Source organism: Ambystoma mexicanum, chromosome 1p (genome assembly GCF_040938575.1).
Source record: "Ambystoma mexicanum isolate Mex_15411 chromosome 1p, UKY_AmexF1_1, whole genome shotgun sequence".
In the NCBI taxonomy this organism is placed as follows: domain Eukaryota; kingdom Metazoa; phylum Chordata; class Amphibia; order Caudata; family Ambystomatidae; genus Ambystoma; species Ambystoma mexicanum.
The window spans coordinates 663,893,009-663,919,483 of NC_090921.1; the positions used below are offsets into that span (position 1 = coordinate 663,893,009).

General features: G+C 46.8%; 1 protein-coding gene across 1 annotated transcript in view; it reads left to right on the forward strand.

Moving 5' to 3' along the window:
- The window catches only part of ADAMTSL4 (ADAMTS like 4), a 549,072-nt gene that overhangs the window by 46,308 nt on the left and 476,289 nt on the right, over window positions 1-26,475 (forward strand). Inside the window, exon 2 of the mRNA XM_069649732.1 lies at window positions 7,032-7,303. Coding sequence (XP_069505833.1) covers window positions 7,149-7,303 — 155 coding nt within the window. The 5' untranslated portion in view covers window positions 7,032-7,148. The remainder of the gene's footprint in view (window positions 1-7,031; window positions 7,304-26,475) is intronic.

Here is a 26,475-nt window from a genome sequence, read left to right on the forward strand (position 1 = left end):
AATATTCTAGGAAGCTTCTGTGTCACGCCAAATAATGTCTCCTTCTCTACCTTGCAACTGAGCTGTTCTGCCCAGCCTTCAATTTGCCCAGTTGTTAGCACGACTCGCCATTGGCAAAGACAAAACGACGGGTGCACCGTGTAAAATATGATGATGGGTGCCATGAGATTCCCATAGACCTACACAGGCCCTAGGCCAATATGTGTACCCCTTAATCGTGGGGCCACCTGTGACCCAGGGTATTGGTTGCGCTCCTGCTGTCGGTCTTGCCAGTAACTCCTGAAGAAGTTACCACTGCCACCTTTTGTGGCAACTTTTATATTTCTAATAAGTTCATCCCACTCACTCCTATGGAGCCACCGAATTCTGCATGCTGGAGGGGACTGTGAAGGGAGTGTTGATGCAGGAAAGTGGCAGTAACTTCAGATGCTCACACCTGAGGGCTTGAAGGAATCTTTAGGTCTAGTGTTCGTGAAGGTTGGCTTGTGTGGCACTCCTGGCCCCAGTCCTGGTTCTCTCCAATGCTCCTCCTTGCCTTGCAGGGAGGACGGCTCAGGGGCAAAGATTAACGAATTCATGAATTGCAAAGGGCCACAGTCTACACAAGTACACGGTCTACAGAAGGGCCACCACAGTCTACACAATATGCTTTGACGCCCGATTTTGAGAATCATTTTTGCAAATATGCTGTGGCAGCTGCACAGTTTAGGTCCCGGATTGTATAGTCTTGTGCGCATGCCTAGAATTAACTTCCGGGTTCGGCATATGGAAGCTCGTTGCTATGTTTTTTAGTGCTGTTGCAGTCCCAGATCTCTCTCCAGTGCCAATGCAGTCCTCTGCATACGTGCTTTAGTGGGTCTAGGCACGGTATCCAATTTTATTGTGTGATTTTGTGTGCATGATGCGGGGGTCACTGTTTCGTGTCCATGTTCAATGTAAGGTTTTCTGCATGTGTTTCGACGGTCTTGCTGTGGGACGGTGCTTGAGCGCTGCCAACCTCTGTTGCCAGATGCCTGTATGTGATGACAGAAGATGCCAGCATTGCTAGTGCTTTGGTCCCGCGAGATGTCCCTGCGCCCAGATTCCGTCCACCAAAGCAAGCAGTGTGCAGCGGACTGACCAAGCCTAGGTTTGTATCCAAAACTGTGGCGTACATATCATTTTCATTGCTTCATCAAATGAACCCGGCGAGCAATATGTGACACAGAACTACTAAGTGCGTTATTCCTTAAAGGCATGTTATACCGTAAAGATGATGTCATATGTTGAATTGGATGTGATCACATAGTGCACCAAAAAAAAGATAAATTCATGTAAAGGATGGACCTGTTGGAGACTTTAGTGTCCTGGAGAGTAAAGATAGATCCACGCCGAATATACCAGGGGTATCGGCAAGGCAGCCCAAGTCAATGGCCCGAGCGAAGCAGGTGCTTTTAATGAGGGCACTGGGACGTTACTTCCCCGGTAAAGCCCGTGACGGGTTACTAACGCCATTAGCACCCCTGGCGTCCTGTTCATTCATAGAAAAGACTGTGTAAAGATGGCTGCCACAGAACTGGAAGGCAGGACTTCAAGCAGAACCCCTCTTCCATTTCCATGGTGGCAGGAAGAAGAAAGTCAGAGAAGCAGGAGCGGTGGCGGGCTGCTGCCGCCACAGCCATCAGGTGAGTGGGGATGGGAGGGACGGGGAAAATCGCGCTCTTAAACACTTGTGTACATGCGCGATAGAAATAAAATATCAATATCAATTAAGGAAAGGGAGGGTGGGGGGAAGAAAAAGACAGGTTGCTCAGAACATGGTCTTGGATTGTGGGATTCAGGCCACGATCTGAGCAACCTGTTTGGCTGTGTCCCCTCCCCTGGTGGTAATTTTGGATGTCATTACCTACAGATGCACTGTGTTTTGACTATATAATATGCAATTTGTTGCCTTTCCGAAGGTAGACACGACTCACGGCACCTCTGGTACCCATTTCCCTGCTCTGGAACTGATCTCTTATACCACTAGTGCCCATTTCTGTGCTAGATGACTGATGCCTGGCACCCTTGTGGCTTGCTCTTGTACTCAGAAACAGATTGTGCCCAGACTGCTTCCATATGCCATATGTGGCTGATCCTTGCATGCAGGCTGCCTGTTGCTGTACGTCAGTGTACTAAATGTGGCACACGTGTTAACTGTTCCAGTACTTCAAAAACACCAGTGGCACCATTGCAGCCCGTGCCCGCACTCTGCATCTGAATGAATCACCATGGACACCCGATATGTGCTGCAGAACTATGTAAGGGACACCAACGCCCCAATCAGGCAAGCCAGAATTGATCCCATGCGCCCCAAATTCCAGATCCTGTGATCAAGAATAAAACATGGCACCCCAGTGCTTTTTCCATACTCCAAGTTGGGCCCTGATCCCACTGATGCCCATTCGTCTACTTCAGAACTGTATGTGGCACTTGGCATCCATTCTTCATATGCCAGAATTGATCCCTGTCTACCTCTGACGCATCCTCCCGTAAACCACAACTGAATGTAATGCCCTGCTGTGATATTCCAGAATTTGCTGTTCACCAAACCTGAATGCTGTTCCTGAGGGCCGAGAAGACCAAGCTGCAAAAATCAGATGGTGGGAGAAGAAGCTTAATGTCCTTCAAAGAACGAAAATGGAAATGTGCTACAATATCCATTTCTGCTCCTCAGTAGAAGGCGACAAATGAGTCCAACCAAGAATCAAGGGATTTAAAGATGTCAAAAAAGGTTGAATCGATGCCAGTGGCCTTGAATAATCGCATCATACTCTAGAATGGGGTATCAGGTGTCTTGTATCCCTTCCCTTCCCTGAGTGTATGTTAGCCTGTAGCTGTGATGTCAGACGGAGTGCTGGAATGCATGCATATTGCGGGAAGGTCCCCTCCAGTAGGTTCCTGGAGTTACAGATGGAAGAGCTACCTGGGTGGTGGGGACACACTGCTTATTAGAAATGACCATGAGATCGTTGCTGAGCACACAGGCAGTCAGTAGAACACGTGATGTACAAACAAAGCAGAGGATAGGAAGCATAGGGACGGAGAACCGTGACGTGGGTAAATTGCAAGGCAGCGATAATCGCCTGAAAAGAATGACAATATTTTATTTATTTTTTATGCATGCTGGAAATGGTAATCGTGTTCTCCGTCTAGATTATGAGGCAGCGTGGTCTGTAGCGTAGGGGCCTGGATTGCGAACAGATGCCCATCTTGATGTTGATTTCAAATGGCAGAGCAGATTTGGGTTGGTATCATCTCGGGGATTTGGCAGAGTGGTGCCTTTTGGTGAGGCTTTGGCGCTATCACAACATGTAGATACCCAAAGGTATATACAGACTCTCATTGCGCTCAACTACTTTCCTATACAAAGCAATCTCTTTCCATAAAAATCTAAATCAGTTGATAATCTCAATTATTCTTTATTTTATTTTATAAAGTGCATACGAACATATACACACAACATATGCAAAGTTTCATGTCATTTAAAAAAACACATAACTGAATCAGTGATGCAAACCTACATTTCAATGTATACCAAACACACACAACATACTGTGATCAACCACTCTCACTCATCCAAACCAACCTCATTCATTCCCATACAAATCCTTTCATCCTGTGCAAAACATGCAGTAAGATCAATAGGTCAAAGTGGGGCACACAATTCGACCTCATGTGCAAAGTGCTGTTTTCTAACTTTGAATGCGCCAAAAATGTATAATCATGGCATGTATCATTCTGTGATTTTGATACAGTAGTTCTCCACACACGTACAAACCATCCAAATTGTTGTCCTAAATGGAGCTCAAACAGATAAAATGTCGACCCGAGTTTCGGCTGGGTACTCAGTGTGGTTTTCATACCGCAGCCATCCTCAGGCCATGTAAAGAGTCCATTTATGATCACATGTGTGTGTGTTGATAGTTTAACCGGAGCTTGCCTGCCTAGTCTGTGTTTCCTAGTTCCTGGATTTTCAGCTGTCAATCAGTAAGGTCCCACCCATTCCAGTTTCCTGCTATTTGTAGCCCAAAGGTAGTATGGTTTCAGTGTGGCATACTCTACAGTTGGTAGATAGCTGTTGCTTGAGCACCTCTGTTTCTGTTTGGTGTTAGCTGCAATCCAATCCCCTCTTTTGGTTGTAAGTGCTGAATCGAAGTTTGAATTCACATGTTTTCCATAATTATATCGCAGTGTCTGTTCATCTGCGGCACATGAGGAGGTTCGGCATAAGTAGCGTTACATTATGGAGTTGTACTGAGTCTGGGAGGTCACTGTAGCTGACGCAGACCATGGGATATGTGTTCCTGGGGCTTGGAGTAGAAGAGGAGTCTGGAGTCTGGCAGGTTGGCTTTGGATAGATCATAGCTTGGCTGTTGAAGACCCTTGTAGGCAAAGCTGGGTGATAATGGCGTAATGATGCATGTGTACCACCTCATCAGCAGCTGGATCCCGTCTTATGCATCCTGAGCACCTGCACATACAGGATGAAAAGTAATGTACACAAGATGAACATTTGAAGTGAACCACAGGGTAATAATTCCAAACATCTTGACCATCTGTAGCCCCTATGCCCATTTCCTGACAATCCAGCACATGAAAGATTTTGTGCAGCTCCTACACCATCGCGTTATTTGATGCAGCCGTTGCGAAATCCCAAGTGCTAGGGCGTGCAGCGAATATGACCGTAGAGATCAGTGTTTGCTGGTTAAGCCACTGAACACTTAATAGTATTTCCCACAAACTGTTCAGTGCTAAGTTCTTGATCAGTGGGTTGAAATGTGGTTTGTTAATAGTGGTGGGATATCGCAACATTTCACGGACTCTAAAGGGCCCTGACTCAAAGAGCCATTCAGGGTGGTTGGCCATGACTCCATCATGAGAAGAAAGCTTAATTTCACCAGAGTGACCTGAAACACATCACCAGCATGGTGAGTGGGTTTAATGAACTGCGTGATCCCAGAGAGAAGGCTGAATTCAATCCATCACTAAGGAGTCTTGGAAACAGGGCTTTCTGTGTCATGTTCCGGTCTTAGGATATAGTAAGCAGACACATTTTAATCAGAGAACAACTCATTCAGTGCAACCCTCTGCCAACCACACAGGAAGGTACGTCCTATATGCCAGAGGTCAATGTGAAGGCCAACGTGCCCCCGACTAATGCCCATTCTTATACTCCATAACTCGTTCTCGAACCCCGTGCCCAGTCCAGTCCCCTCTCTTAATGTTCTTCAGTTCTCAATGTATTTTTACTTTTGAGGTTAAGTTTTGGTTTTCATGATGGAAAGCTATTAGTGGAAAGGTACTGGCAGTACTGCTTGTTTTTCGAGATCTGAGCAGACCACCTCAGCCAAAGCTTGTCCGTTTCCCTAAAAACAGACCTATCGCTTCCTTCTCTGGCATCTGTTCAACCGGCACACGCTTACACAGCTTGTGCAGAGCACTGTTATTTTGGGACTGAAATCCAGGGCACAGTTCCAAATCTACAATATTCTAATGTGGGGAGTTTGGAGGGCGCACTGGTTGTCCACCTGCTGCCAACATCCATATTATAAAAGGAAGGCCAACGCAAGAAGTCGAGATTTCTCCTGATGTTATAAGACGGAGAATGTCGAGACCTCCCAATCCCAGATCTCTTCCTGAATGTGAAATGGGATATCTGTGAAACTGTCAAGTTTCCTTAAAGAGAAGCCTCTACACAATTGGCAGCAAAGACTTTTCACATTGAACCTGCTGGGCTATAATCCATTACTAGATCCATTGCTTGAGGCCCAGCGCATGGTCTGTGGAGGTCTGATCACAGTCTGTGGGGATTGGGTAAGCACATACTAGGAAATTGTCGCCTGAGGAAGTTATGACGCTATCATGGTATAGAAGTACACAGTATAGGCATATGGTTGCATGTGGTTCATTTGGGGGTAGTGAGATATGGACAGTGATAGAGATAGGATCTTCATAAAATAAAGGTACATGATTTATTTGCTAGAGGTATGAGATTGAAGTGTGACATCGTGGATGTATGGGTGAGGACAGAGGCTGTGTAATGATCATGATATAGGGGCTATGTGATGCGGCCTGGGGTATGAGAGGCTTGTGGCGGCAGTGTGATGCTATCAGTTAATGGAGACAGGACGTGCCTATATTGGAAGTAGAATAGATGAGACCGTTGTGTTTGGTGCTTTAAGGTGTGAGGGTCACAGGATTGAAGCTTGAGTTTCAAGGGACGGCCAGAGAAGTATGTCCTGTGATCGAGGCATGAGGTCCATGAGTGACTTTTGAGGATATATGAGGCTTTCCCGTCAGTGTTGAGTCTTTTGTATTGTGGACAGCTGTCATTGGTATAACTTTTCAGCAAATGAGATGGAGGCATGACATTTGCAGGATTGAGGTGGAAGGCTGTTGAGATGGAGGTACATTTCATTTGATGGAGGCATGAGGGTGCATTTGTTGGAGCTTGGGGATTCATATGGATTTAGGAGGATATTGTGGCATGGGGCTCTGCACATTTTGGTGGTTATTGGCATAACTCTGAAGAAACATGAATCTCTCTTCGTTTTAAAATGTAAAGATGTCATGATCCTTTCACAACGGATTGGGTGGTTGCATGAAGGCATTGGGCTCAACAGGACACAGCTGCGGGGGCCATTTGATGAAAGCACCAGGCTATCTGGTGATCAATGTATTGGGGTGTGGGGTCATGTGATGAGGGTACCAGGCTATCTTGGGATCAATGCATTGGGGGGTGGGGTCATGTGATGAGGGTACCAGGCTACCTTGGGATCAATGTATTGGGGTGTGGGGTCATGTGATGAGGGTACCAGGCTATCTTGTGAGCAATGCATGGGGGGTCATGTGATGAATCTGCCAGGCTATCTTGTGATCAAGGTTTTGGGGTCATGTGATGAAGGTACCAGGATATCTTGGGAAGTATGAGGTTTATCTGATGGAGGAATGTGGCGATCATGTGATGCGGCTATAGGAAGAACACTCAGCTATCCTTTCCTCTTTTACAGGTTTGGCACACCTGGCTGTCTCCGGAGTTGTGAGTGTTGCACTCCCAGCAGTTTGTGCCAAAGCTTGGAGCTGGAGCTCTTCCATGAGATGACTTGAACAAGTACCGCAGTGACAAGATGGCAGCCACTCACGACAGAAAGATTGGCAGTAGTGACAATATGGCGGCTGCACAAGATTTAAACGAGGGCTGTGGTGATCAGAGGCGTGTGGTGCAAAAGCGGACCACGAGCTGCAAAGACAACATGGTGATCACACAACACTGGAGAAAGAGGTGAGTGATGTGTTTGTGTGCTCCATGGAACCTTAGGGGGACCCTGGTGAATGCCAGCCTTTCAAAGTGTGATGTAGTCCACACCAGGATATCCCAGAGCATCCCAAAGCTCCACAGTGTGGTCCAAGTGCCAAGTGCATGAACTCCTCTTCTCCTGAAGCCCGACATGGAGTCAGAGAATTTAAACAGAGACAAGTGCATTTCAAATATTTACGCTAATAACAATAGTTTACTAAACATGTGCACCACACAGGTAACCATATATTAGGAATCCAGCAACGTCCTAGGAGGCTGCAGTCTGGCTCCAGGCCAGAATGAAATCCTTAAGTCTCATTCTTCGATTAAAAGGGATTGCACTCCTCTGTGTAAATGGTGGTTAACTCTCTCAGATAGAGATGTGTGAGGAGAGTGCAGGGATGAGGCAGGGCCAGAAGGTCCTGCTGAGGCGATATGCACTGAGGTGGTGAGCCGACCCAGTACGTAACGGCCCACCAGCCAAGTTAAGGGCTGAGCGAAGCAAGGGTACCTTAATGAAAATGGCTGTGCCATCATGTTTTGTTTTCCTGACATTTTGCTGTGAGCAGTGATATTTTTTTTCACTTTCACTTTTTAGAACTTTTTTTTATTTGCACACACACGTGCAGGCCGTTTTTGTTTTCAATGTTTAAAAATCCTGTTTTCCATGTGACGGGGATCTTTGATTCGTCCTTCCTTTGTAAATTAAAATGCTGCTTTTTAATTGGTAATAACAGGTAGGCCTCTTTCCACATGGCTCTTTAATTTTACTTGAAAAACAACCAAGTCCAGCCAGTTTTTGCTTCAGTGTTTATAAGCCTGCCATTCATGTGAAAGGGACTTCCGTTTGGGGCCTTTAAATGCACCCCACACCCTGACCAGGCCGCACAGCGTTGCTGAAAGCCTCAGGCCGTTTTCCATGTTGATGACTTCGATATCATCAGCATGGAAAACAGACTGAGGAGATAGCAGCACTGCCGGTGCCAGGCCGCGCAGAAAAGGTATGTTTCTTTTTTTTTAAGATGACATTAGCACCTGTGTAGGAAACTACATGGGTGCAATGGTGTGAGGGAAGGGTGAGCAAGGAAGGGAAGGAGGCACTGGCTGCCCAGGCAGCTTGTAGCGGGGGCTTGTACCATACAGTACAGCCCACGTTCCGAGCCTCCTGATTGGCTGGCGCCACCCTTCAGGGTCCTAATGAACTTATTGACCTCGTTTTATACATTAGAGCAACAGCTCCTACCAACTACACTCCAGGAAGAATCGAAAACCTGGGGACCCCCAGACTTGGATTCCCTCTCCCTTCCCAAGCTTATACTGTAGTTTCCCTGATACCAGCTTCCAGAATCTGTGTGCAGTCTCCCCCCACGCTCCACATAGAAGGCATTCCTCTTCCATTCATATCTGAAGCCACTGCATGCCCACCCTACTGACTTGTGTGAGGCTACCACACGCATGTTGATGACACACGACTCTTAAACCACACGGATGCATTAGTCCAGTGAGGCACACAGAGCAGCCACCGGAAGGGAGGCAACTGTTTAACCATGACCATTAACACAGCCCACCCATTACTTACAGGTCAAAATACAGATCGGCGCAGTCCCCTCTACTAATAGACGGCACCCCCTTGAGCGCATAACTAGAATGTCAAACCACAAATGTGCACCCCCTCGAGCTCCCAACTAGAAGGTAAAACCACAAAAGTACACCCTCTTGAGTGCCCAACTAGAAGGTTAAACCACAAAAGTACACCCCCTCGAGCACCCAAATAGAAGGTCAAACCACAAAAGTAAACCCCTCGAGCACCCAACTAGAAGGTAAAACCACAAAAGTACACCTCCTCGAGCACTCAACTACAAGGTCAAACCACAAAAGTACACCCCCTCGAGCGCCCAACTAGAAGGTCAAACCACAAAAGTACACCCCCTCAAGCGCCCTACTAGAAGGTAAAACCACAAAAGTACACCTCCACGAGAGCCCAACTACAAGGTCAAACCACAAAAGTACACCTCCTTTAGGAACAATGCATGGCTGAAAATGGCAAGTGTCAGACCCCAAAGCATTGAGCACAATCATGCACGCTATCTCGACTGAACCCATCCGACCCAATTCTTCAGGATTTAAAGTGCCAAACTTCATGAAAATGCCCAATATTCAACCAAAAACGAATTCAACCCAAGGCATCCCTTAACGCAATGGTGGGAGACCTGTGGCCTTCCAGATATTTTGGCCTACGGTTCCCATGATCCCTCACAGTTGACTATGCTGAGTAGGTTTAATGGTAGTTGTAGGCTAATACAACTAGAGGGCGGTAGGTTGCCCAACATTGCGGTAAGGTCGACATAAATGACAAAAAGCAAATACTATATTTGTCATAAGTGTCTGGGGGGCTGGGGATCAATTTTAGATTTGGGTGGTCCTGCTGGATGAATAAGCTGAAGGTTTGCTCTCTCCTCCTTGTACAGTCATCCTCTGCGAGGGTAGCCTGTGATTTCAAGACCATCACAAGGGTACTGAGATTGCACAACCTTTGCGTGAGTCACGTTAAACATGGTGTTCTGTACCGGGAAGTCATGCCACGGATGAGCGGGGGTGTCTGTGTGCACTTTCCCACTGAGAAGCAGCAGGAAGTGCTGAAGGAAATGGCGCAGTCGAGGGAGGACACCTTTTCACTCTTTTTCTGTAAAAATAGAACATCTCGTGCTTCTTGCTCACTGTTTGCATATTTAGCAGGAAATTACGGGGGTGCTCCCATTTTAGGCCCTAGTCAACAGGAAATGGCTGCAATCCCGCCCACAGGCTCAAAACACGTTTATTTAAATTGCCTCAGCGCTGGTGTTTGAACCAGTTTATCGAGGGATGGTGCTATTTGTTTCAGAAGCTCCTGGAAAGACTATGGGTGGTGTGCCCACTGAAAGGGACGAGGGTTCGTGGTTGGGGTAGACAGAAGCTCCCTCTTACGATTGAAAAGGACTTAGACACCATTTCTTTGAATTAATTAAAAAAAGGTTGAACATGTTAATTTGTGTAAGTAAAACGTTCTCAATCTCCAATGTATGGCACTTGAAAGACCAGAACATTGAGGGGCGAGAATTTGACATTGTGGAGAGATTTTTCAGTAAAGGGGCGTCCCGTCTCCCTACTTTGAGGGACCATTATTTCTCTCCACAGAACCTTCTGCCAACACTGACAAACCTGGAAACGCCTCGGTTTTACAGATCTTGCTCAATTTTGAGGAGAAGCTTGCGATTTCTCTGAATTGAATTCGAGCCCAGAATGGAGACTTTCAGTGAATAAACGGCATTGTTTATCTGCAGCTCCCCGGGGCATGCCCGATACTGGAAAAGCACGTGGGGCGAGCGTTACCCCATCTACCACAAAGGGGGAAATGGCAAGGAAACCATCCACACACTACTATCAGGACGCTACTGGCCTCACAAAGTGTGCAGCGGAATATCCAAAGCCAATAAGCCGAACCTTATACAGGGATATTATTTCACCAAAATGCTGGGGGTAGCGGAAGTGACATCACACGACACTTGACCTCTGATGACGTCACAGGAAGTGTTGTCATTTGACCCCACCCTGAATTTTATGGAACAGGGCTCCTGGTGAGGAACCTATTCTGCCCAGGAGGGCTACTTATATAGAAAGAACACTTGAATAGGTCAAAGAAAATCACTTTTGGCCCACTCCTCTTGCCCTATGATCCAAATAAATGTGCACAACACTCTACTTATAATACGCAATCTGGGTACGTTCTTAGTTTTTATGGTTCAAGCAGTAATGCATTAGGTCAACAACAATACAAGTATTTCATAACACTCATGGCCTAGTGAATTGTGTGTCAAAAACATGAGAGTGAATCATGCACTGTCAAGTTCTAGTGGACAGTGTTTAACAAAGAAAAGATGATCATTCTTAACAAAGACAACAAAACAAATGACAAAATGTTCTTTTCCAAGAAAAAGTGACAATGCACTGTGTTTAAAAGGTGCGTCTACACCGGGGTGTTTCAGGCCATCTGTGTGGGCTAGATGAGCCTCGTATCTGTCACGGCCTTCTTCAGGACGGGGGCTGTATGAGAGTGGAGTGCTAAGGGGTTAGATCACGGGTGCACAACATACGGCTCACGGGCCAGTTGTGGCCCGCCATGCTGTTTTTTCCGGCCCGCGAGGCACAAAGACTTTCCTAATGGAGGGCGGCCCGCAAGCAGCATCGGCCGCCCTCCATTAGGAAAGTCTTTGTTGTCTTCCGGGCCGGACAAAACACTGGCCCTCATTGGCTCAGCACACATGCAACATGTCGCTCCTACGAGCCACGTAGTGCGTGTGTGCTGCACAAATGGAGGGCCAGCACTACGGCTGGCGTGGCCAGTAAGGCTTGATGCCGGAAGGCATTTCAGCCTTGCTTGCCATGCCAGCCGTAGTACGATTCCTCGCCAGCGTTCGAGCTTACCTGCCTTCCAGCACGTCTGCGGTAAGTGGTCTGTGTGTTTGTGTTTGTGTGTTGGTCTGTTCTGCTGTATGTTTGTGTTGTGTCTGTTGAGATGGGGGGCTGGAGGGGAGTGTCGGATGTGTATGAATGTTTGTTTTTGAGTGTTTGTGTTGTGTATGTTGAGATGGGGGTGGGGGCACGTGTCGGATGTGTATGAATGTTTGTTTTTGAGTGTTTGTGTTGTGTATGATGAGATGGGGGGGTGGGGGGCGTGTCCGATGTGTGTGAATGTTTGTTTTTAAGTGTTTGTGTTGTGTATGTTGAGATGGGAGGGTGGGGGGGGGCGTGTCGGATGTGTATGAATGTTTGTTTTTGAGTGTTTGTGTTGTGTATGTTGAGATGGGGGGGCGTGTCGGATGTGTATGAATGTTTGTTTTTGAGTGTTTGTGTTGTGTATGTTGAGATGGGGTGGGGGGGCGTGTCCGATGTGTGTGAATGTTTGTTTTTGAGTGTTTGTGTTGTGTATGTTGAGATGGGGGGTGGGCGTGCGTGTCAGATGTGTATGAATGTTTGTTTTTAAGTGTTTGTGTTGTGTATGTTGAGATGGGGGGTGGGCGTGCGTGTCAGATGTGTATGAATGTTTGTTTTTGAGTGTTTGTGTTGTGTATGTTGAGATGGGGTGGGGGGGCGTGTCCGATGTGTGTGAATGTTTGTTTTTGAGTGTTTGTGTTGTGTATGTTGAGATGGGGGGTGGGAGGGCGTGTCGGATGTGTATGAATGTTTGTTTTTGAGTGTTCGTGTTGTGTATTTTGAGATGCATGTATGGGTGCATGCTTCAGAGTTTGTGTGCTGAGTTGGGGGTGGGGGGGTTCGGGTCTGTATGGGTTCATGGTGTATGCTTGAGAGTGTGTGCTGAGTTGGGGGGGTGGGGGTTCGGGTCTGTATGGGCGCATGTTTGAGAGTGTGTGCTGAGTTGGGGGTGGGGGGTTCGGGTCTGTATGGGTGCATGTTTGAGAGTGTGCTGATTTGGGGGGTGGGGGGTTCGGGTCTGTATGGGTGCATGTTTGAGAGTGTGTGTGCTGTGTTGGGGGTGGGGGGTTCGGGTCTGTTTGGGTGCATGGTGTATGTTTGAGAGTGTGTGCTGAGTTGGGGGGTGGGGGGTTCGGGTGTGCATTAATGTTTGTTTTTGTATGTTTGTGTTGTGTATGTTGAGATGCATGTATGGGTGCATGCTTCAGAGTTTGTGTGCTGAGTTGGGGGGTTTGGGTCTGTATGGGTGCATGTTTGAGAGTGTGTGTGCTGAGTTTGGGGTGTGGGGGGTTCGGGTCTGTATGGGTGCATGTTTGAGAGTGTGCTGATTTGGGGGGTTCGGGTCTGTATGGGTGCATGCTTGAGTGTGTTTGGGGCATAGTGTTTGTTTCGGGGTGAGGGGGCCATGGGGCATAGTGTTTGGTTGGGGGTGAGGGACAGGGGGCATAGTGTTTGCTTGAGGCATGGGGGCCATGGGGCATAGTGTTTGGTTGGGGGTGGGAGCCATGGGGCATAGTGTTTGGTTGGGGGTGAGGGGGCCATGAGGCATAGTGTTTGGTTGGGGGTGAGGGACAGGGGGCATAGTGTTTGGTTGGGGGTGAGGGGGCCATGGGGCATAGTGTTTGGTTGGGGGCCATGGGGCATAGTGTTTGGTTGGGGGTGAGGGACAGGGGGCATAGTGTTTGCTTGAGGCGTGGGGGCCATGGGGCATAGTGTTTGGTTGGGGGTTGGAGCCATGGGGCATAGTATTTGGTTGGGGGTGAGGGATAGGGGGCATAGTGTTTGCTTGGGGGGTGAGGGGCAGGGGGCATAGTGTTTGGTTTGGGGGTGGGAGCCATGGGGCATAGTGTTTGGTTGGGGGTGAGGGGGCCATGGGGCATAGTGTTTGGTTGGGAGTGAGGGGGCCATGGGGCATAGTGTTTGGTTGGGGGTGGGAGCCATGGGGCATAGTGTTTGGTTGGGGGTGAGGGACAGGGGACATAGTGTTTGCTTGAGGCGGGGGGCCATGGGGCATAGTGTTTGGTTGGGGGGTGGGAGCCATGGGGCATAGTGTTTGGTTGGGGGTGAGGGGGCCATGGGGCATAGTGTTTGGTTGGGGGTGAGGGGGCCATGGGGCATAGTGTTTGGTTGGGGGTGGGAGCCATGGGGCATAGTGTTTAGTTGGGGCCGGGAGCCATGGGGCATAGTGTTTGGTTGGGGGTTGAGGGGGGCCATGGGGCATAGTGTTTGGTTGGGGGTGAGGGGGCCATGGGGCATAGTGTTTGGTTGGGGGAGAGGGGGCCATGGGGCCTAGTGTTTGGTTGGGGGTGGGAGCCATGGGGCATAGTGTTTGGTTGGGGGTGAGGGACAGGGGGCATAGTGTTTGCTTGAGGCGTGGTGGCCATGGGGCATAGTCTTTGGTTGGGGGTGGGGGGGCCATGGGGTATAGTTTTTGGTTGGGGGTGAGGGACAGGTGGCATAGTGTTTGCTTGGGGTTTGAGGGTCAGGGGGCATAGTGTTTGGTTGGGGGTGGGAGCCATGGGGCATAGTGTTTGGTTGGGGGTAAGGGGGCCATGGGGCATAGTGTTTGGTTGTGGGTGAGGGGGCCATGGGGCATAGTGTTTGGTTGGGGGTGGGAGCCATGGGGCATAGTGTTGCACTCCAAGAGTGAACTCAATAATAAAGCTAAAACAGACACAGTTAGGAGATGTACATCCTTTGCTTTTTTGAGGAAACCTGACTCAACGAAGGCCATACTACACTTGGGCAACCCAAACAGCAAACTATAGCAGTCCAAAATAACGGAATGTCCAATCAAGGGTCAATAAAATATATATAATTTAATTAAACAGACGATATACAATAACTAAATCGAAATAAATGATAACAATTTAAAATGTGTAGTACAAAATGTAAGTTTGAAATGCAATAAAAATCGTTACCCCTCAAAAACATATTCTTTTTCCATGTGTTTATTACAAATTGGGGGTTGAAAAAGCCTCCTGACATGTCCCGCCTACCGCCCCACCCACTTTTACTTTTCGGCCCACTATAGCCCTCATGTAAGGTACTTTCGGCCCTCTGTCAAAATCAGTTGTGCACCCCTGGGTTAGATTAACCCTAGGTATATGTTGGGTGACCGTCTCTTAAAGTACTGGTCCCGGAATGGTCCTCAAAATGGAGGCTCTAATCAGGCTTGATCTCGTGGTAGGGGGATGAATCATTAATAGGGCAGCACGCGCGGCGCTCGCAAGTTGTGTGTAGCTGACAGAGGGCTGCTGCAGCTACGAGGCGGACTGCTGAGTTTCCAGGCTCCGCATTCACGCGGAATGACTCAGCAGTCTGCCTCGTAGCTGCAGCAGCCCTCTGTCAGCTACACACAACTTGCAAGCGCCTCGCGTGCTGCCCTATTAAGGATTCATCCCCTTACCATGAGATCAAGCCTGATTAGAGCCTCCATTTTGAGGACCATTCCGGGACCAGTACTTTAAGAGATGGTCGCCCAACATATGGAAAGCTTTGTTTCCAGGCTCCGCATTCACGCGGAATGACTCAGCAGTCCGCCTCGCAGCTGCAGCAGCCCTCTGTCAGCTACACACAACTTGCGAGTGCCTCGCGCGCTGCCCTATTAAGGATTCATCCCCTTACCACGAGATCAAGCTTGATTAGAGCCTCCATTTTGAGGAGCATTACGGGACCAGTACTTTAAGAGACGGTCTCCCAACATATACCTACGGTTAATCTAACCCCTTAGCACTCCACTCTCATACAGCCCCCGTCCTGAAGAAGGCCGTGACAGATACGAGGCTCATCTAGCCCACACAGACGGCCTGAAACACCCCGGTGTAGACGCACCTTTTAACCACAGTGCATTGTCACTGTTTCTTGGAAAAGAACATTTTGTCATTTGTTTTGTTGTCTTTGTTAAGAATGTTCATCTTTTCTCTGTTAAACACTGTCCACTAGAACTTGACAGTGCATGATTCACTCTCATGTTTTTTGACACACAATTCACTAGGCCATTTAGCGCTTAAAGTGTCATGTTTTACCTACCTGTATGAGAGTTATGAAATACTTGCATTGTTGTTGACCTAATGCATTACTGCTTGAACCACAAAAACTAAGAACGTACCCAGATCGGGTATTATAAGTAGAGTGTTGTGCACATTTATTTGGATCATAGGGCAAGAGGAGTGGGCCAAAAGTGATTTTCTTTGACCTATTCAAGTGTTCTTTCTATATAACCCACCCTGAAGTGACATCACAGGAAGCGATGGAACACGATCTTTCCCTGCTTGACAAAACAGGAAGTGGCATCACATAGCATTGTACACTACGAAAAATATGGTTACAATATCACTGTAAAGTGATATACATTTCATACAAAAATGGATCACCATATGTATCATTAATATCAGCGCATATAGGCCCATTTACCAAATTACTGTGAATGCAACCAGACGTCCAAGGCCAAACGATAATGATGTGTTATTATGTAGATTAAGCGCTTCATATAGAACACATTTACATACGATCTCACCCAACCTGTGTTGGTACTCATTTATCAACTTCAGCAGGATGAAAGGCTGAGTTGACCTTGCCGGGAGCCGAACTTGCAACCTGCAGATCACACGCACATTGCAGCAGCAGGTGCTCAACCCACTGAGCTATCTTGACGGCTATACTTATCAGAAAACCAGCCACTCCAGAAGCATAAAGCTACATGCTGCTGGCCCAAAGAGCCGCATGCTGCTGGCCACAGCCCAGGAGCCTCAATTTAAAAATGACGTCCCTGACATAATGCCAGAATGACTGACTCTCGTTATCTTGGGCAGGGTGGCAATGGTTCCTGAGATTTCCCATCAAGCAGTGGGTACCCACCTAAAAAAGGCAGTGCAACGAGTCAGGAACAGGCCCCTTTTTTTACATACATGGCGCAATAGTTTATCTCTCTGTGATTACTGGGTATTTATATCGTCCTTTGTATTGCCCTGTGTTTTCAGATGGGATGCCAGTGTCTTAATCTCGCCCACAACTCTGCATGTCACTATCCAAGCACCTCCCGCCACCCAGCAATTTTTGCAGAATTGATTTCACTGATCTCTGAGGCGAGATTTGAATATTATCATATATGGAGCAACCCTATAAGTCATACATGAGTGAGAACTTTGTATAACGCACACAAAAAATGATGACGTACCGGTGAACCCAATTTCGCCGGATACTGAAATCAGTGCAAAATGTATAGTGATTTGCCTGGGATCACATAGTTCAGTCAAGCAGGGAAGCTGGTATTTAAGGCCACGCCTTCTGCTTCCACAGTTTAAAATTCTCCCTTTGCCAACCTTAGCTCTGCGCCAACATGCAAATACCACTGCAGGACTAGTGCTCTGCTCTCAATGAACAGTTGTTTCACCATAATTGAGTAATTTTTCACGAAACATGTTCGCCACAATGAAGTATGATTCACCCTGATGGCTGAAAGGAGCCCCGCAGATGTGGTAAAAGAGCACAACACACAGCGCAGATATGCACAATGATTACAGGACAATGGGGCAAACATAATCATGGATTTAAAATGCTTCTTTGTCATTCGCCACAGTTCATTGTTGAATGCAAGGAAGGGCAACTGCAGCTGTGTGTATTGAAATCATTGAACGTTGCTGATTTACCTGGTTCCCTAACACCTAGGCCCACACACCCTCCACTCGTCACCCTACCTGAAACTGGGTGATCTGACCCCCCTGCTTCCTCCCTTGATTGCTTGTAGATCCCTGGGCTTATACATTACCCACCTCCCCCTCCCCTATTGTTAGCTCCCCACTCCCTTGTTTCTCTGCTTCCCTCAACATGTTCTCCCCCCTATGATTGGAGGCCCACGCTCAATACGTACCCTTACAATAACATAAAAATATTCAAGACAATTACACATTTGGTGAGAGAAAACCTACTTCTGTATATCATTTGATTTGATGTGTGATGTGTATATATATATATGACAGCATTTAACTTAACATGTAGGACAATGACTGTTGGATAGCTTAGTGGGTTGAGTGCCCGCTGCAGAGATGTGCAGAGATGGGCCTGATGGCGGAGTCCCATGTTCAACACTGGGTGGGGCTGACAGTATTTCGTCCTGCTGAAAAGGTCAATTAAATAATGATCGTGTGTTGGGTAATACCAACAAATATTGATGTCACATATAGACATCAATTGGGGTCTGTTCGTAATAACACATTCTGACACTCTACATTTATCAAAGGATACATATCACAACCTGGCATCTCCTAGATTCAAACCCCGTACTCACTGGAAAGCGAAGAAAGACTGATACCGTCCACCTACTGATACGCTGCCGTCAGGGACATAGCAAGGGACATTGCAGGTGGTATTATGATACGACGGAATGTCAGGAAAGGAAGCAAGAAAAGATGCGCCATTCACATCCAACATGGTTCTTGAAGTCATCGACCGCTCATCTGGGTTGTATAATGAAAAAACAGTGACTTGCTTTCATCGTTTGAAGCGGACGTGCAACTTGTAATTCACTATAATAATACAAAATTGCAACTCTGCAAACAAAAAAAACACTCTCTTTTTGCTTGTCAGGTGTGTATTCTTCACGTGACAATTTCTTTCATGTCTATTTCTTGGTCTCCAGTGATAATACTGCAGGAAATAACAGAGTCGGTGCAAAATAAGCAGAACAAATATGTATTGATAAGGGTGGGTTTTAGGTGTAAAAAACAGTTTTAGGTTAAAATTGGGATAAACGGGAGGGGGGGAAGGAGTGTTTAGGAGTAGGGGAGGTAAGGGGGGCTCGTACGCCCCAAAATAGGTATTTTTACAATGTGCACTGTAAAAGGCATTTCAATGTTTTTTTATGCAATATTTATTACACTTCGTAATTGTAAGTCACTATTATTTCCGCAATAAAATCACAGTGAACCCTATTTATTTAATACATGAATTAACTTAAGGCTGTAGTGGGGTTTATCTTTTAAATACGGACAGCCCATTCAAGTGTGATTAACCCAAACTTTAGAACTTGTTCGGAACATTTGGGACGTTTCACATAAGAGTCCCTTAAGGCAAACTTGCCCTCCTGACGCATTTTCCATGTATTGCTACTTACTGGACAGTCCTTAGGGGACACACAGCAAGCAGCTCAACAGACATAAGGAAAATGTGAGTGCACTACAGGAAGAGCTGATGGGCCCTGTTATCCAATCACACACAACCTAAAATAACCTCCTGAACCTACTGAAACCAGGGCTCACAAGTCCTTTAAAAAAGTGGGGGACTCAAAAATATTCAATGGGAAGTGACATCACCGGAAGTGAGCATATACATATATAAAATATGCATATTGCATTTAATTTGCGTTTTCGAGTTGAAGAATATGCATAAAATAACGAAGCATTTGCCAAGAAAAACATATTTTCCTGTAACGGCTCTAGCGATGTATAAAAGATGTGCACCCTTTTATACCCAATAATCTGTAACACAACATGCGAAGTATGGCAGAATGTCAATATGAGACATTTTACAGTTTCAGAATAAGAGATTTGTGTGGTTTTGTGGCTAAGTGGTTTTTGTCTCACAGTCACGCAACCTGGGTTGGAATCCCAGCCCATCACTCTCTACCTAAAGCAGGTGCAGGAAATTGTTCATTTGTTTTTAATTCTTTGAAAACGACCCCAGGGGTGGGGGGTGGCGTCCGCCGTCCACCCTATGAAAAGTGTGTACGGACGCGAACTACCTGCGTGTTTCCTCAACTTGTGCCCTGCCTAAAACTGAATGGGGCTCTGCACTGGAAGGGATTGCATACCACATCCAAATTCAGCCCCTGCCTGGAACCCTGGATGACATAATATTGGATCATGCCATATCCTATGAAAAGAAGGAGTTACTGCCATGCAGCACCCCCAACTGCCTGCCTCATGATGGGACCATGAAGAAGACAGGAGCTTGGCATGGCCTCCAAGTGCCTGTGATTTTATGCAACACCAACCCTAACATTAGAAGTCCAATCTAAGTAAACTATACGCTTGCGTCCATAAATGGCTGTGGTGTTCCCCTTGCGCTGCATTATCGTGGCATAAAGACTGTTTCGTACAAGTCCTCGCCCGTCAACATGGCCATAGCTGTCTTTAAGCAGTACATAGCTGTTGCAATGCGCACAGAGCTTAGCTGTGTTTAAGCAGTGCATAGCTGTTTCACTGAGCACGGAGCATAGCTGTGGTTAAGCAGTGCATAGCTGTTGCAATGAGCATGGAGCATAGTTGTGTTTAAGCAGTGCATAGCTGTTGCAATGAGCATGGAGCATAGCTGTGTTTAAGCAGTGCATAGCTGTTTCACTGAGCACGGAGCATAGCTGTGTTTAAGCAGTGCATAGCTGTTGCAATGAGCATGGAGCATAGTTGTGTTTAAGCAGTGCATAGCTGTTGCAATGAGCATGGAGCATAGCTGTGTTTAAGCAGTGCATAGCTGTTGCAATGAGCATGGAGCATAGCTGTGTTTAAGCAGTGTATAGCTGTTGCAATGAGCATGGAGCATAGCTGTGTTTAAGCAGTGCATGTTTAGCAGTGCATAGCTGTTGCAATGAGCATGGCGCATAGCTGTGTTTAAGCAGTGCATAGCTGTTGCAATGAGCATGGAGCTTTTCGTATGAACTGGAGATGGCTTGAGAGGTGACTTATTTGGAGCAGTGTCAGACTTACCGTGTCTTTCTGTCTTTGTCTGTGGCCCCTTTGACTACTTTTACTAATATCTGACGTGGAAGTGCAGCCGAGTATTGTATGGCCGGAAAACTCTCCAGCTAGTGGCCCTATTTTTGATATATGCGAAAGGGGCCAAAAGTGGGTACCCCATTTGTGAAACAGATAATGCAGTTTGGGCCCAGATACCGAAAGTGGATCCCTTTTGTTGCCTCAACAATGAACCTCACCAGATCCAGTAAAGTTACCATTGCTAGGATACTATGCAACATAGTTATTACAAGTTTAGATGGTTAGTAAAATAACAAGAATGGCTTCGAATATTGCTTAACTGGGCTCTGTAAGTGCTACGAAACTTGGGGAGCTCAGGAAGGAGGTCTGGCCTGGGCATATTTATGATGCCTGGGCCCTTCTGCAGTGTGTGGTTCTCCCCTCAGCCGCAATGTACTTCTCCCTCTTCCCCGCTTATCTCAGATCAAAAGGACTTCAGTAAGTATCTCCCTGATGTGACTTGACCAATTATTTTCCAAACCCCGTTTGACGTTGCCATTCACCACTTCACCCCAGAGGAGGTATGTCCTGTTCTCCAGGGAGAGGTGCCAAAGCTTCCCAGCAGAGAACAAACAGCATCACGGGCAGGGCCTATAATATGTCGTGGGTGAAATGCCCAGGCAAGGCACAATGCACAAATGGGCTTCCAGGCCCAGTGGAAACCAAGTAGAAATAATAAATAACATCAGATTGGGTTCTGGCAATTTTAACTGTACTTCCTCTTGTGCCACTATATCAAACCTCCATATAGGTTTGTATATCTTTAGTCAAAGCTCTGTGAGGCTATGCAGTTAAAGGTATTTTGTATATGAGTGCCAGTGCTTGAAAAGGCAGCTCATGGCTGTTGGAATGAATTTGGTTCTCTTAGGAGGGTGCTTGCTACCTGGTAACTGTCATGTTACCAAATCACTTTCCAGCTGCTGGTATGTCAGTAGATTGGACCCAGCAAAGTTCACATGTGTGAGCTATACGTTTCCACCTGGAGCATTTTGAAAGTGAGCCCTGTTTAGATCTGCATTCTTCCAGAGAGAGAAAACCAACATCATGTTGCATAGCAGAAATAAAAAAGCTCTGAATTGCACATTTGCAGATGGCATTCTGTCACAGGGAGAGTCTTATCTTTTGCAGGAGGATTTGTGGTTCTTTTTAATCTTTAATGGATAATGCATGTAACTAAACCAATTTAATGTACATTTGCTTACTGTAAGAATTGTACTTGTCTGTAGCGAAGAAGCAGAGTTGACAGTGTAGAGGAGCAGGTGGATGCATATTCCCGAGCTCCCGCCGTCATACTGGAACAGCAGGAGAAGGGCCCTGTGTGAGACTCCATGTGTTATTGCTATGCCTCATCTAGTGCATGAGAGACAATATGCACTCAGGCAACCATATCAAATGTACCCTTGCACTAAGAGGGTGGAATATTGACGTATGGAAGGATGTTAGCACACACCATTGGACATCATGGAGCGCTGAGTGAAATCTAACGTGGACAGAGTGATGGCATAAAGAAGTTATATGAAGCCATGTAAAAACAATATGAAAATACTGAAGATTGACAATATAACTGAAGCGATAAGAGAAACATGTACGAAACGATAAAGTAGTCATGAATGTAAAAGAAGATAAAGTAACTTGCTGACCAATAAGTGTAAATACGCAGTAACGCAAGGTCGAAAATAAATATAGAATATTGCTACAGAGGAATATATAACATGGCAAGGATGGCCATAGTTGGAAAATGGATGCCAGCTTGTGTAAATATTCCATTCAACTACCTCAGAAGCCGATCCGGGGTGCACAGTCAGTAATGTTGGAGGAACAGCTTTGTGTGCAAAATAAAGAGGAGTCGATGTTGGCTTGGGATCAAGGATGCTATTTTTAAGGAATATCTGCTAAGCACAAAGGGAGGCAGACATAAAATGCATTTCTCTAAGATTAAAGAAGAATAAAACATCTGTAATAGCCAAGTAGTGGACAATTAAACGTGTATAAAAGGTATGTGAGGTACAGTGAGCAAATCTCCAGAGGCCAAGAGAGGAATGACCCCAGTATAATTAAATCAAACAGCAGTAAATAAGAGGCTGAAATTGACAAATTCGTGGTCTCTTCACATATGGCTCAGATGTTGAAAACAAGGGCTATTCATTAGGCCTCTGTGAGGAATTCGACCATTTGCACGGGGAGAATGTGCCTGCCTGGGCTTTTTGATTTTTTGATAAATGAAAATGAATGAATGGAGATCAACCTCTGAGGACTGTGTGAGGCAATTCCGCACACAGTTCATCTGCTTCCCGCACAAAACACATAGTCACATGTACTCCGGGAAGGCACCGCCTACAGGTGCCGTCCTCCTCTGTCATATTCAGCTGGAATGTGACAGCCCCGGGGACATCAAAGCATCTCCAGAAGGGGGAAAGCACACCTTCCTCCAGCCATGAGCAGCCTAATTTAAATATCAAAGGCTCCATGGATCTGCATTCCTTTTGTCCTCCAGCTGGTGGCAGTGCATACTAATGAGATATAATTGAAGCAAGCCAGAAGGGGCTTGGTTGCCGGAATAGACAACAGGAAAGGTGGAGCTAACACCCCTTTGGCATGCAATGTGTCAACTGGAAGCTAGTTCCCTCCCCTCTGCATGAAAGGCAGTGAAATGCATGTTTGGGTCCACTATTTACCATAGGCAAACCCCTGCAGAGCTGACCCCTTTCAGAGGGGAGAGGTATGTGGTTTGGGGGAGACAGGAAGTCTGCTCCCAGCACAACCCTTAAGGGAAACCTGCACTTTAATCAAGAGTCACAGAGGGCTCAGTTAACCAGAGAGACACTTTGATCTACAACAGACAGGGAGATGGGTGGGACTTAGGTATATGTTGTCACCCCCTTGTCTGTCGTGTTGCAGAGCACTCTAGTCTTGACCTCATGCATAACAGAAGATTGTTCGTGGGGACCCAGGATTGGTTCATTAAGGTCGGTTTGGCCCACACCAATCACTGGGGTCCATTTGGCTTTAAAAAGGGGTGAACCCCTCACTTAGGAGATCATCTTAAGACTTTGAAAGGAGTAAGAAGGGGTCATTTGGACCCGAGCTGAAGGTACAGTCTACCTTACATCTTTTGCCAGTAAAGGAAGGCCAGGAGTTCCAAAAGGGAAGCTAGATCCCTCCCCTAAACATCTCCCAGGGAACAGAGGGAGATACCGGACTCGGAGGACCCATCCATCAGCTCCAGAACTGGTACCCAGTCAGCACACAGTGTGCCCTGCTAGGTTCTGGAAGCAAGCTTCCTAGGTGGGAAGTGGTGGAGAGTATCAGAACTAAGGACAAGGTCATTGCCTGCAAACACTCTCCTGAGCTTTAGGCCATCCGCCTTGAAAGGACACAAGACCTGCGAAGAAACTAGGAGGAGGGCCACACAAGCATCATCAATACAATACAATCGAGTCCTCGAACCGCATCCTGCTACACCGCTGACTGTTGTCACATTGCAGTCACCAGAGCCATCCGAGATGCCTCGACCAACATTCCAGATCTGCCAACCAGCACAGAGACAATGATTCTTGGCCCCGAGCCACCATGCCGAACAACCTGCAGCCGTCCATATAGCCTCGTTTACCGAACTACCCGCTGCCTGGTACCCGCAGCTGTCTGCCGTCACTAACTCTGTCTCAAGGGCTGCAAAGTGCCCTGGGACAGCCTCAATGCTGTTGAGCACCAAGAACTTCTTCAGCACCAGGTACATTGTGGTTCTGCCCCCTTGGTCCGTCTCTGAAGATCCCAAGAGACAGTTAAGACCCTTTTCCCCCTTGGTGCTGAAACCGAATAATCTTGAACTGTAACACTGATTACTTTACCAACTAGCCTCCTGTAAGTATCCCCTATTTCTATGTCAGACACCTGTACCAAAGACAAAAGCTGGTGCTCTGGTATCCGGCATGCATTTTCTAATAAAATAGCTACTCCCCAAAACAAAACAGCCCCTAAAAAAGCATCATTGAATTCATCTGCGAATTCATCACCGCCTCCTAACATTCCGCTAACCAACGCCCCACATTCTCTTCCTAAGACTCCCATCACACACAACACCCCACTTACTCACTTCAACTTCTCTAAAACCTCAATCCTTGAGGTTAAAAAATTATACTCTGACTCAAACCATCCAACTGCCAGCGCGACCTCTGCCCAGCCAAGCTCATCAAGGACGTAGCAAGGGATCTAGCTCCCTTTGTCTCCAAGCTTATCAACGCTTCATTTGCATCTGGCACCATCCCCTCCAACCTCAAAGAATCCTGGGTACTCCCTCTGCTAAAAAAACAAACACTTGATCCTTCGATACCCACCAATTACCAGCCCATCACAACCGCAAAATATCTCTTAAAAGTTCTTGATAAGGTCGCCTACACACAAATCCAGAAGTACCTGGAACTACACCACCTCTTAGGAGCACGCCAATCCAGTTTCCGTCCACAACACAGAACAGAGACGGCTCTCATAGACCTGAAGACACAAGTCAATGAACTAAGGGATAAAGGGAAATCAGCTCTCCTTCTCCTCCTTGACCTCTCAGCTGCATTCGACCTTGTGGACCACAAGGTCTTATGCAGTCATCTTGACTCCGCTGTTCACTTCTCCAGAAAGGCCATAATTTGGATTGAATCATTTCTAAGCAGGAGGACTATGCGGGTATTCTCTCCCTCAGCAGCTGCAAATCCTATCCCCATCACCTGCGGTGTACCCCAGGGATCCTGCGTTTCCCCCATGCTATACAACATATTCACTAAACCCCTTTTCGATGATCTGGACAGTCTTGGTATCACCTACACTAACTATGCAGATGATACTCAGATTCTCCTCCCACTTTCAGGAGATTATGTTAAGGATTTGACCTTGGTGAATAGGGTGTATCTCATCATCCAGGCATGGATGGCCACCCATGGTCTATGCCTGAATGATGACAAAACAGAGATCATCATCCTGGGCACCGCTAACAACCTCAAAGAATTAGGGCCTGAATACGCTTCTTTCATAATTGATGGCAACCTCATTAAAGTGGCCAACGAGGTAAAAACCCTTGGATTTTACCTCGACTCAACCCTCTCCTTCACCAAACAAGCCAATACCCTGGCTTCTACTACTGCTTAAACATGTGAACTTATCAGAACCGGCAAACCCTTCCTATCCAACAATAGTTGTATCATCCTGGCCAGAGCTCTCATTTTGTCCCGGCTTGACTATTGTAAGGCCCTCTATATCGGTTCCAACAAAGCAACCATCAGGAAAATCCAAACACTCCAAAACAATGCCCTCAGAGCGGCCCTTGGAGTGGCTAGGAGAGACCATATCACTGAAATTAGGCAACAAAATAACTGGCTCTCCACAAATGATTAAATTAAGCTGAAAATTGCATCACTTACCCATAAATCTCTGAACAACGCTGCCCCAGCTATCTATCAGAGAGTTTCCATAGAAGGACCTCGACTAGACCTTCCAGACTAGCCCACACTAACTGTCTGCACGTCATCAGATACTAACTATCTAAGGTAGGAGGCAGCAGCTTTCCTATTAAAGCAGCCCAGCTTTGGAACTCCCTGCCCCCCTCAATCCGGGAAGACCAATCATATCAGAGCGTCAGATCCAACTGCACTAACTGGCTCAAATCTACTGATCTCTAAACTTCAGCCTCTCCTTGCTCTCAGTCTTCTATTACAGGCCTCCATGATTGAAAACAGTACCCCCATGGAGGCCTCCTCCCCATGCCGCTATTTCTCTCACATGCATCCTTCAACTTGCCCCATTTGTGTGTCCATTATATGTAAATATCTGTAATTGTTTAATGTCAATGATTCCTGCTTTCCTTGTGCCTATCTCATATGAACAAGCGGTTTGTTGCCGCGAAACGCGTCGTTGTTTTCGTGTCTTTTTCTCTCTCTGGACATAATAATC